At 38.6% G+C, this 13,569-nt stretch overlaps 1 protein-coding gene across 1 annotated transcript in view; it reads left to right on the top strand.

The window, feature by feature from the left end:
* Positions 1 to 3,542: 3,542 nt before the first annotated feature.
* Positions 3,543 to 13,569, top strand: part of gbf1 (golgi brefeldin A resistant guanine nucleotide exchange factor 1) — a 144,273-nt gene continuing 134,246 nt past the window's right edge. Inside the window, exons 1-3 of the mRNA XM_028604177.1 lie at positions 3,543 to 3,975; positions 7,653 to 7,757; positions 11,112 to 11,178. Of these exons, the coding sequence (XP_028459978.1) occupies positions 7,662 to 7,757; positions 11,112 to 11,178 (163 nt within the window). The 5' untranslated portion in view covers positions 3,543 to 3,975; positions 7,653 to 7,661. The remainder of the gene's footprint in view (positions 3,976 to 7,652; positions 7,758 to 11,111; positions 11,179 to 13,569) is intronic.

The raw sequence follows: 13,569 nt of genomic DNA, 5'->3' as shown, positions 1-13,569 counted from the left end.
TACATATAGGCCTCCACCCAATATACAGCAAACACACATACATTGTTTTGTGACTGATTGTTGGGTCATTGTATTAGATTGGTACATTCTCTAACGTCCTTTGATACACTTAACATGAAAGTAAATTTTTTCAAACACTGCCTTTTTTGTTGTTGAAAAAAAACTACCAGAACATATCAGGGAAGCAATATCATTCCATCCAACAATCATAAGCAAACAGGAGCCTAAAGACACAACCTCAACAGCAACTAGTGGGAGAAATACACCAGAATGTTCACAGCTAAACAAAACACGATAGGCTTACTAAGATAACGAAGTACTCCACAAGATTATTTCTGGCCACTCATAACCAAAACACATGCTAAGAGGTTCCTTTATTTCATTGGACAATCTCTCGTAAGGAAAAAGCTATGGTAGTACCAACATACCACATTGATAAAGAAGGTGGATATACATTATTACAACACATAAGCAGACTTGAAAGGCCTGCAACATATAACATGATACTAAGAATATTGTGCAGTTTTACCAGACAATGAGCTAACACCAAGAATACATTGTTTTGCATCCATTACTACTTAAATACTACAGCGTTTCTTAATGCTGGATCTAATAAAGATCTCAGAAGACTAGGCGCCTGGGTAGCTCACCTTGCAGAGCACACACCCATATACAGAGGCTCAGTCCTCAACACAGCATCCACAGGTTCGACTCCCACCTGCAGCCCTTTACTGCATGTCATTCCCCCTCTCTCCCTCCTTTCATGCCTAAGCTGTATTGTCATAATAAAGGCCTATAAATAAATAAAGATCTCAGAAGACCAGAATATTGTGATCAATGGTCATTCCTACGTAATGTACATTTCAATTAAGTCATATTTTCTCATACTAAAGTGTTGGACACATTTTGCGAAATTCCGTGTTAGCCTGAAATTCTGAAAGCATAAACATTACAGTGGAGTTATGGTTTCAGAAGAACAAAACAAGAAAGAAATGACCAAAAAGTCACACATGTCCTCGTAACAAGAGTATGGGGCTGAGCAAAAAAGAGATGAAAATCCTCTGTCTTGTCTACTCATTGCATGAAAAAAGGGACAGTTTTTTTTTTTTCTGCATAATATTTGTTGCATTAAGTATATTCACGTTTTTTTGTTTTTTTATTATTTGTGCAATAAAACATAACAAGAAGACATAGGATAATTGGATGGTGTTTTGGCCCTATTTGTAACAAGAGCTTTTCTTCCAAATATGGTATGTTCATGAATATTTAGATAAGCTGCGCGCTGACTGGTTTAGCGAATCCCCATACACACACATTAGAGACGCACGCTGATTGGTTGAGCGAATCCCCACTGTCCCTTCAATCATAGCTATGTGTAGCTACAAATCACGGATAGTTAGCTTCCTTTTCGGCGTAATTCGAGTATATTTACAGTTTGAATTTCGTCACGCCACTTATATAACCTCTACCCCAAGGTCTTATAAAGCTAACAATGGTGTCCAATTTCAATTTTATAAATTTTTGTGCATTTCAGAGGAATTCTAAGAGGAGGCTAGCTAGCTCTCATTGATAGAGCTCCATCCAGCCGCAGGCTCTATCAATGAGACTCACGGACAAGAGGCGTTTATTTCACCGATCGTTTGTTTAAATAACTTAACACATAATAATTACACACATTATAAGATTAACTGGAACCTGTGGTAAGAGATTGCTGGCGTAACAAGCTCTCTGACCACGCTCTCACTCACACACACGAGGCATTTAGCAGGAAGAAGGGAGCTGCAGGCCCTGGAGCTCTGTCAGGGCAGCAGCGTTTGGTAGTCCATTAGCCCCAAAAACGGTGACTTTGCGCGGGTATGGAGTGCTGTGGGCTGCCAGGCGTGACGGAACTCCAGCTACCTCACAGCAGGCCGGGGTCTGTGAAGGGAGGCAGGCCAGGCGGCGAGGCAGCTACACAGGCAGCACCGGCCGCTGAACTCCGACACACAGTCGGTCAAAATTTGCAATTAGACATCAATTTTAATGGTGAAATAGCAGATGAACAATGTATACAATTTCTGAGATCTGCACGACCTAGATTCAGAAGACTAACTGATCTCAGGTCAGTTGTGTAGCCTATGCAAATGTTGGGGCGTGACAAAGAGAGGGACTAGAGCCAAATGAGGAGGAGCCGCCGAGTTGACGTCAACTAGGCGGCTTGTTGAGATTTGCCTGTTTTCAGAGGCAGTTCCAAATACTGAGATTTGCAGAGGAAAGAGGTGTCAATGGGATTTAGAGGTTCTATGTAAGTCCTAGTTACCCTCCAAACTGTCATTATTCAACTATGACAAGGTAAAATCAGTTTTGCATTCTATCACCCCTTTAATTTTAAATCAGTAAGCATTACAATTGTGCAAATAAACAGTAATACCTTACTTATTTTTTAAACAGATACATAAGCAATCATTTATTTTGAAAAATACAACGTTTCGGTCAACATCATCAGGTAAATTCACACATTCACCGTTGTATTTTTCTAAATAAATTATTGCTTGCGTAATGGTCAGTGTGCGGGACCTTTTCTAAGCTTCTGATCTGCTACTTTTGATCATATCCTACGCACCTGCCTAACAAATAAATGAAGTGTGCAAAGAAAGCTTTCCTACGTTAAACAGATACATAAGAAAATACACATAAAGCACAAGAGAAGAAAAGCATGCATGAAACAAAGTAAAGTAACAACAACATGCCAGGGGTCAGCAAAGAATAAATAGAAAATAAATTAAGTGAAAACCTTAAATACCCACTGCAAGCTTACATCTTTAAAAGCTCTTTTGATTTTGCCAGTTATTGTCTTAATATATAAAACCGTTTCCTTGTAGAAAACATTAAAGTGAGGAATATTATAAGACTGATAAGAAAATATTCTTTCTCAAATGTAGTGTACCTGACAAACCCAAAGAACACATTTTCCAGTAAAGTTCAAAATTACAGATAATATTATCTAAGATGAATCTACAAATATCTTGCCACAGTTTACCGGTATTTGTATACATGTCCAGAACAGATGGACAATATTTTCAGTATGGTAATCACATAAGGCACAGCTCAAATCAATATATTTTTTGAATATAACAAAAAGGGGCTTAACCTAAACTTCTTTAACCTTATTTTTCAAAAATATATGTTTTGTGGGAGAGTCCAAACCCTTTTCCAATAAAACAAATTGTACACAGGCTTATTCCAATAAACTATTCAAGGGTATTTGAGTATGGACCTTATGGTTGTTCTTACACACAGATGGGTTAAAGCACACTTTTCCAGTAGGAGAGTCAATGACATCAGAAGTTCCATCAGTATAAGGAATCAGAGCATAGACACAGCACACTGGATATCATCAGAGACAGACTGCTCTCTTCAATGGACCTTCAGGCCGTGCTTTCGTCATCAACCCTACGCAACCAATCCCTACTCCACTACTGCTACCTTTGTCCCGCCCTTATTTCCTCTGTAACACAAGTGAAGCTTTCTTTTTTGGGAGTCCCTGTAAGTCTATATGGTTAGACAAATTGTACAAACGCTACACATCCGTAAACTTCGATTCTCTCATATCCGTTTGCATTTTAAAGCCCTACATAACGCTTAAAGTGATCAGTTTGCTTGCCTGTCAATCAAAACTCGGTCACCAGGCTAGGTTGAGACTGCAGAGCTTTTCCACGTCAGTGTGTTTACCAAGACCAGATTGACAGCTGCAGGAAGGTGTTCACTTTATTCACTTATGGAGCATTCTTTGAAGAGTGAATGAATAAGTAGTGTTTGGAAATATTACGTTATCACGCAGTGGAATGTCCGAAACTTTTAGTTTGTCCTGTTCTCGTAGTGAGCTGAACTTTGGTCTTCTTCATTCACTGTTGGCCGGCTAGCCTGCTAGTTTGCCGAGCTAGGCTAGCATTAGCTACAGCAGGACTCCATCTTTGAAATAGCAGCATCATACAGGTAATATGTTTAATTCTAGAGAACCAGAACATCGTGCTTACATATCTGACAACACGCGTTTTGCTTTATTAAATCAGGAAAATAAATGACTGTTGTCTGAGAGTGCAACACGGAAGACACCTCTATCCTCAGCCAGATGACACGCTAGCTAAGTAGTTAGCTGTGAGGTTTCTGGGCAGGTAACGTCAACATATGCAACGCATTTGTAAACTCCTTAGTATGTTGATGGATATTAGCTAAATGTTAGTCATGTGTCCTCTCATTGTGTCTTTGTTTGTCCCAGAGGACTGTCAACAGTCCCAACACCTTAGTGTGGTGGAGAGCTAGCCTGTTGAGGTAGCTAGACGCCACTGACTAGGTAGCTAGTTAATCTAATTAGCCAGCTGGCATCTTACTAGCTCTTCAGACAGACAGACAGACAGCTAGCAGGCTATATCACTTGCTTTTGTTGTATGACTGCATTCTGTTGCACTTTTATAACGTATTGAGAGTCTCACTAGCTATGTCTTTGTTAGATTCACGTTCGAAATGCCAGGAGCCCTGACTGTTTTTGTATTTCTTATATGTTACAGCCAGAGGTGCTGTGCTATCCAGCTGGTTGTTAGCATTGCTTTCTAAGAGCAAGAAAGAAAGTCTTGAGTTTACTCAACAACATGCTGTGATTTATGTGCTTCATTGCTAGCCTGACCATGACTGTCACTAGAAAAGCTTTTATCATGCAAAAACAGGTGTAAAAGTCATCACCTGCCAAAATAAACCGTTTTATGAAGACTTTTAATCTGGATACTATTGTGAGAAGCAGGGAGCACCTCTGGCCCCTGAGCTGTCATTCAAACAAGTATATAAGGTACTGATCTGGAGGGAGACATGTTAACATGTTAACATTATTTTGGAAACAGCCTTTTTTTCTTGTCTGGTACCCAGTACGCAACACAATAGTCTATATCCATGACGTTCCACTTCCGGGATGCTCTTGTTCTGCCGGAAATTCCGCCGGATGTCCGTTTTGGGATGCCCCTTCGTCTGTCTTTGGATTTGTGAGGACTATGGTTAACTGCTCCTCAGATCTCTGCAGGGTAAATCCAGACAGCTAGCTAGACTATCTGTCCAATCTGAGTTTTCTGTTGCACGACTAAAACTACTTTTGAACGTACACATAACGTACACACCAAAACAAGTTCCTTCCTGAGACTATTTAGCAGAGGGACCGTGGCTCCGTCCGGACTTAGCACCGCCCAAGACGATTGTGATTGATTTAAGAAATGCCAAAAATCCAGAGCACGTTTTTCTACCATCCAGGAATGTTGTGTGGACTAGCCAGACCTTCCTGTGCAGCGCTGTGGAGGAAGGTCTGGCAATGTGAGACTAGCAACACAATAATAGTCTTATCATCCGACAGGAACCCATTCATGTTGTCCTGCTCAACACAGTAGCTGTAACGAGACAGCATGCAGTGACTGTATGTTTATACTTATGGGCTTTATTAAATGACAGAATTCATAATTAATATGTTAGAAGGAGAAACTTCTTTCTCATATTGTTAATAAATAAATGAAAGCGATTGAAGGTAAGCTGTGATGCTGGCACTTTTTTGGTAATGCAAAACCATTGAGTTCTCAAACATTTGACCTTAACTCACTTGTTTTTACTAAATTGTCTGTCCCTGCTGTGTGCATTGTGCAGTTGGAAATTATAATATCACACTTACATTACTGATTCAGATTGGAGTTGGTGGTTTGAAAAATGTTATCGCTAGTGAAGACTCGTATATATGACAAGTCTCTACATCCTGACCCCTACCTGTAATACCTTTATCCTCTTATTGTTTTGAATAGGCTGCTTACCATGAATTTGAAAGAATGTGCCCTCTGCCACCTAGTCTTTACATTTTTAAATCTTCCTATAAAGTAAGAGTATTATCTGACGTGGCTTTCATGACACATGGAAAAAGGTTAATCCTACCATTTTGAGGCATACTGCTTGTCAAATATGAACAGCATGTCATTTTGATATTGTTTGGTTATCCTTATTGGTTTTTAGGCATTGTCAAGATACACATGGCCCTTTGCTGTTTGGTTCTTAGATTCTATATTCATTTGAGGGTGAGAGTTTTTAGTTTGACTTTAGACTTGGCGACTTCATTTTTATATACTTGCAGCATTTCAGATTTTCATACTGGATATGATTGCTATCCATAGCTAGGGCTACGCAATAACTCAATATGATCATTTATCGTCTTTCAGTGGAATCATATTGTGATGAAATCATATATCGAGATATTGTGACATACGATTACGTTGTCTAAATTGATAATAACAAGCATACACTAACTCAGTGTTCTCAGAAAATCTTGTGAAACATTTTGAGGGAATATCGTTTGAAGAATTGCAGATTTGTTTTAAAATCACACTATTTTTGTGCATGCATGTCAACATAGTCAGTATATAGCTGGGAAAAAAATATGTATTTTTTTCTCAGTAATTTCACTTGAAACCACAGTTTGATGAGTATTTATCTAAAATCTCATTGTAAAAAATATTTTGTGAAACTACCAATAGTCAACCCGACAATAATCGTCGCAATATATATTGATGTATTTGGTCAAAAATAATGTGATATCTGATTTTTTTCCATATTGCCCAGCCCTATTCATAGCTTAAGATGAATTCCAGTGTACGCACATGAATTGCTGTACAAAATGTTTGCCTTAAGAAATGCTATCAGACAGTTTTACTTGATGGCTCAGGGGTCTTTAGCAGCGAGTATATGCCAATCTTTCACGTGGTTGGCTCTAAGGTTTGTGTGTGTTTCATTAATTGATTGGTTGAATATTTGATTCAGACACCCACCCATGCACGTGCTCTCAAATCTTAAGATAGTGAATTTTGATTTCAGTAATGGGTAAGTCATAAATAAATCAATATTCTGATAATAATCGCAACATTATTGATACAGATATTTGTGCTTAAGTATTCCAAATCACATATAAATATAAGCTCATGTCTTTTTTTTATTTTACATCAAATTCATACCAGACATCAGTGGCGTGTGAATCTATTTCTGAAGCATCAATCCATTCAATCCAAACGGACTCTGACCTCCGTTCCAGTGTCACTGTCTTTAGAAGCAGCTGTCCTGTTAGCAGCAGGCCACAATGTCTTCTCCAATCACCAAATAGTTTTTAAGTAGTAGTAAATGGCATTGTTTTTATTTATTGAAGAACCCATTTTGAAACTTGGGGCCTTGATCCGTCATTATTATAGATGTAGTTTATAAGTTCACAACATATAGACTCCCAGTAATTTTCACTTTAACAAACAGAAGTGTATCTGTTTCGTGAAATGGAAGAGTGACGACATTAAAACCAAAAATAGTGTAATAAAACAATATATTAAAAAATTATGTATTTTTGTACTTCAGGAGTTATGCTGTGACAGATTTCATTAAAATATAACTTGTTATATTTTATCTAGACCTGACAACTGTCGATCATGATATCTTGATATAATCATTTTGCAACAATACTGTTTTATCCATAGACTTTAAGTGATTAATAATCACTTAAAGTCTTTGTATAAAACAGAAATTATATAATCACTGATTATATAGTTATTGCCAAGCCCTGGCTAGAATTTCTGCCAAAATCAACTATCCCCTCCTCCTTTTTTCTCTCTCAGAAAAGCAGCATGGTGGACAAGAATATCTACATCGTCCAGGGTGAAATCAGTACTGTTGTTGGAGCTATCAAGAGGAACTCCAGATGGAATACCCACACTCCACTGGTAAGTTATAACACAGCTCTTATATTTGCTACTTTTAAAGGAGTTAAGGTTGAATTAACTAAAGATATGAAAACTGACTCATGTGTAAGGTAGGACTTAAAGGATAACTATTTTTTTTTTTTTTTTCATCCTGGACCCTATTTTCTTATACCCTGGAAATCCAGAGTTCTCGCAAGAGCACAATTTGAATATGTGAATCAGCGAGTCCCACTGGCATTGAGTAATGGTAGCTAAAACTTTAATCTACCAGTTAGTTCCTCTGGTAGCTAAGAGTTTAATCTACCAGTTAGCTCCTCTGGTAGCTAAGAGTTTAATCTACCAGTTAGCTCCTCTGGTAGCTAAGAGTTTAATCTACCAGTTAGCTCCTCTGGTAGCTAAGAGTTTAATCTACCAGTTAGTTCCTCTGGTAGCTAAGAGTTTAATCTACCAGTTAGCTCCTCTGGTAGCTAAGACTTTAATCTACCAGTTAGCTCCTCTGGTAGCTAAGACTTTAATCTACCAGTTAGCTCCTCTGGTAGCTAAGAGTTTAATCTACCAGTTAGCTCCTCTGGTAGCTCCTCTGGTAGCTAAGACTTTAATCTACCAGTTAGCTCCTCTGGTAGCTAAGACTTTAATCTACCAGTTAGCTCCTCTGGTAGCTAAGACTTTAATCTACCAGTTAGCTCCTCTGGTAGCTAAAACTTTAATCTACCAGTTAGCTCCTCTGGTAGCTAAGACTTTAATCTACCAGTTAGCTCCTCTGGTAGCTCCTCTGGTAGCTAAGACTTTAATCTACCAGTTAGCTCCTCTGGTAGCTAAGACTTTAATCTACCAGTTAGCTCCTCTGGTAGCTAAAACTTTAATCTACCAGTTAGCTCCTCTGGTAGCTAAGACTTTAATCTACCAGTTAGCTCCTCTGGTAGCTAAGAGTTTAATCTACCAGTTAGCTCCTCTGGTAGCTCCTCTGGTAGCTAAGACTTTAATCTACCAGTTAGCTCCTCTGGTAGCTAAGACTTTAATCTACCAGTTAGCTCCTCTGGTAGCTAAGACTTTAATCTACCAGTTAGCTCCTCTGGTAGCTAAAACTTTAATCTACCAGTTAGCTCCTCTGGTAGCTAAGACTTTAATCTACCAGTTAGCTCCTCTGGTAGCTCCTCTGGTAGCTAAGACTTTAATCTACCAGTTAGCTCCTCTGGTAGCTAAGACTTTAATCTACCAGTTAGCTCCTCTGGTAGCTAAAACTTTAATCTACCAGTTAGCTCCTCTGGTAGCTAAGACTTTAATCTACCAGTTAGCTCCGCTGGTAGCTAAGCGTATGGATCTCTGGATACGTCACCCCGTGTATTGTTGTGATTGGTCGTAGTGTTATCCAATTGCGTGCAGTGAGATTTTCAAATGCATGCTTTGTGCTGCCCCTCGAGTTGGGCCATTTTCATTATTCAGTGCCAGACCCTTAATCTTTCGGATTTGGGTCTGGATTTCCAGGCTAATTTTCTTATGTATGTGTGTGTAAGTGACTGATAGGAACAATAATGTTTGACATTGGTCCAGTGTTAAGCGTGAACGCTGTAACCGGCAGCCACAGACCGGGCTGGTTTGTAACCCTATGGGGCAAATGTGCATTGTCAATTTGGTAAATTTTCTTTTTTTTGCCGCTGACAGACTCAGATTATTATTCTAAGTGTCTGACAACATTATGGAAAGAATCTCTTCAGAGATGGACCTTTTAAAAACCTCTTTGAGACCTTTCTGTTTAACCAGAAACAGCTCGGAGGTCGCTAGCACTAAACCCACCAGACTCATTTAAAAAAACGTTTAGTGTGTATAGAGCCAACATATTTTCACATGTAAATCAGTAAACTATGTGAGTTGTGATGGTTGGAAAAGTGGAAAGACGACCCAAAACAGCTTTTCATAGTTTTATTTTGTGTCTGTCGACTTTGAATTAAGTGTGTTTTACGATTCTAAAATGACTGTTTGTTTATTTACAAGGAGTCTGGTGGGTTTATTTCGTGGATGTTTTTGTTTAAAAAAAGGATCTTACTCTTTAACAGAAAGTTTGACCTCAGAAATCCTTTCCATAATGTTGTCAGACACTCAGAATATTAATCTGAGCCTGTCAGTGGCAAAACAAGCACTTTTCTGAAGGTAAATACAAGCTGCACAATTGTCCTATTAACTTACATTGTAGCTTGTTTCTCTGACTGCCGACTGCAGAGCTCTCGCTTAATACTGGACCAATGTCAAAGATTGTTGTTCCCATCAGTCACTTGGACACAAAAACTTAGGAAAATGGGGTCCAGCTAATAAAAATGGTAGTTACCCTTTAACTTCAGGTTTTACTAGTCACTCCTTTTGATTTGGCAACTTTATTTCCAGTAACGTCAAATTTAAAATAGCCCCACATCATCACATACCCTTCACCATACCTAGAGATTGGCATGGATTACTTTCCATAAAATCATCTCTCAATGCAAATCAAACCAGCTATTAGGCTAACTGAAATAAAACCATGCCAATCTGTAGGTATGGTGAAGGGTATGTGATGATGGGGGGCTATTTTAATTCCAAAGGCCAAGGGAACTTTATCAGGATGCATAGTATCCTGGATCCATGAAATAACTGGCCTTTAAAAATAAACATCTGCCTGCCTCTATGGGAAATTAACATAAGGGTGTGTATACTTATGCCCTCTGTATTTTAAGGAAGAACATTTATATATTTACGATACATTATTCATTCACAAAGAAAATTGGTATCCTTAAAGGTTGGATTTTTCCTCATTTCTTTTAATTAAGGCATCAATTTCCAAAAGATGATTTTTTTATTTATTTTTTTAATTCCTCTTTTTAGTAAACTTTAGCATGGGTTCATAAACTTATGAGCACCACTGTATTTTGCAATCAGTGATTGCTGGTGTAGAAGGGACAGCATGTATCAGGTCTAGTGATCTAATTAATAATTATTTGCTGCTTCAGCTTTCCAAATTTAGTTGTGGTGTTAAATTAAAAATGTACAAAATATCTTGTTTTGCCTTCTTATTCTTAAAAATTAAGTCAAATCAGAATACAGACATCATCGCTAACGCATCTCAAGAACTAGAAGTCCACCTGTTGCAAATTAATGAAGTTTGTCAACAGAAATGGGGGGGAAATGGGACAATTGGGAAATTGAAGGAAACAGGAGCGGAAATCTTGGACGTGATGGATACCTAATATTTTGTTAGTGAAAAAGGCTATAAATAGCACTTTCTTGCATCTTCTGTCAGCTTTGTTTGAAGAAGGGGAAATATGGATGGCATTAAATGATCCACTCACAGTGTGCATGTCCTCTCATGCTCCCATCGTGTTCTTATCATGACTTTTCTCTGCCCAGGATGAAGAACAGGACCCGTTACTTAACAGCTTTGGCCACCTCAAGGAAATACTCAACAACATAAAAGGTATGTGCGGCTGATATAGGTTGGGTGCAAGGTGATGGTATAGGTAGGTCTGGTGATGTGAGACTAGTACCAGTTTGATGGGGCCAAGCTGTTTGACTGACAGCTTCCACACAAGCCTAGGCAAACCAAACTGGTAAATGCACCTGATTTATACCTGTTTCACACCAATGACCAGGGTTGGGCCAGGTGTCTGCTCAGTGTTCAACCTTCCTTTTGGAAATTCAAACCAAGCCAGTCAACATGGGTGTCTCCCTGGTCATGACAATTCAGAAATCACCTGGGTTACAACCTGGGAAAAATGCATAACAATTACCTTACCTAGAAATGAGCGGGGCTTTCACGTCATGTTCAGTGAACTGCTAACTTATCACATACCCCAGTCCATCTGTATACCACAATAACTAATATGCGGCTGCTGGGTACAGAAGTCTGCAGACGGGTGTCTGGCGGTGCCGAGAGAATTAAACATAACTTTTCATATGTTTACCTTCTAACGGTGTTTTTTTTTTTTTTTTTTTTACAGGCAGTTGTGCCTGTAAAACGCCGCTACCGCTCTGCAAAATGTCAATAGCAGAGTCAACTTTTGAGACCGGGGTAGATTAGTGAACATCCGGGCACTCGCTGTCAGTGGACAAATTAATTGAACCTCTCCGCTCTGCTGATGTTGAAGCTGCCTGTGAAAATCCTAGTTTTATACAGTCTATGGTGAAAATCCAGTGTAAAACACACTGAGACAAAATTCATGTTGTTGTATTTTCAAAATGTGCGAATACCATAAGCGGCAACCTGTGGCGACTGCCCCCACTGTCATTTCCAACCAATCACATAATGTAGAAACCAATAAGGAAACTCCAAGGCACTCTGTTTTAGAAAAATACAAAGCCTTTATTTATGGCTTAGTCATCATAAATCTTAAAGTACTCCGACGCGTTTCGGCATACAAGCCTTCGTCAGGGAGTCAATCGAGTATACATGGGAGTATGCCGAAACGCGTCGGAGTACTTCAAAATTTATGATGACTAAGCCATAAATAAAGGCTTTGTATTTTTCTAAAAGAGAGTGCCTTGGAGTTTCCTTATTGGTTTCTACATTATGATTATCCCATCCAAAGAGCACCTCAAGGTAACTTTTTGAGTCCTGGAAGCGCTCCGCTACAGACATTTGATCAATCACATAATTTGTTTGGACCCAGGTTGTGTGCAATTCACATTGAAATCGACCCTAGTCTACCCTGATCCAACCCACCTAGTGACCTGTGTTGCGAAGCCGAGTAGATGGAGGAGGGTTACCCCATTCAAACACACAGTCGACCTGGGTATAACCCTGTTTGAGCCATTGGTGTGAAAGGGGTATTGGTCTGAACTGGACAAAATAGGTCAGGTGTGAAAGCACCCTGAATCTGCAAAAATCCTCTTTCTCTATTATTCAAAGATTTCACAAACTGTCACTTACGCTTTTTTGTCTTTAAAGTTTTGTTTGTTTTGACAGATTACTTGATATATTTAATCAGGTGTACACAGTAGTAGTCACATTTATCATTATTATCTCACAACATCTTACGGTGTAAGTGATTTTTATAACATTTTATAAAAGATTTGTCAAACAGCTATATATATATATATATATATATATATATATTGCTGTTTGACAATTTTTTTTAAACTGTCCATATTGTGAGAAGACAATGGTGGTAAATGGTATGTAGAGTGCAAGTGTCTCCGTACAAAAAAGAAGATGTCTGTGATTAGCATTATGTGCAGTAGCATCCACCTGAGATACAGTTAAAAGTACATTACTTCTAATATCTGTATTTTTCAAATATCTTGAAAAATGTAAGGGTTGGGCTTTTATGTTGCAAATTAAGATCGTCTACAATAGTTTAAGACACACACAAGTTGTATGTGTATGCTTGTTTTGCCTCCTTGGCCTTCAAAACAGATTCGAATAAAGATGGCAATTTTCAGTTGTTTTACATATTAATAGCATCCTGTAGTTGATTTCAGATTAATTGCTTTTTTTGGGGATTATAGTCTTGGCCATACAACTGTTTGTGATGTGTAGCCTACTTTCAGTTAAAAAAAAACTATATATGACAAAAATGTTTTTGTGAGTTTTTATTCTCAACCTACAAATGCGATGATTTAAAGTACTACTTACTTTTTCACCTCTGCCCAGTTACACTACAGTCCTGTACAGCAGCCACTTCCCCACACTCCTATAACAGTCTAAATGTCAAGTCTCATGTTTTACTTGCTTTACCGGCTGTGGTTCAGGAGGTAGAGTGATGGCTACTAATCGGAAGGTCGATGTTTCGATCCCTGGCTCCCACATGTTGTAGTGCCCTAGGGCAAGATACAGAAATTGTTCCTGATGTGCCACTGGTGTGTAATG

The sequence above is a fragment of the Perca flavescens genome, chromosome 17 (genome assembly GCF_004354835.1).
Source record: "Perca flavescens isolate YP-PL-M2 chromosome 17, PFLA_1.0, whole genome shotgun sequence".
Lineage (NCBI taxonomy): Eukaryota > Metazoa > Chordata > Actinopteri > Perciformes > Percidae > Perca > Perca flavescens.
This window is presented reverse-complemented; position numbering and strand designations above follow the sequence as displayed.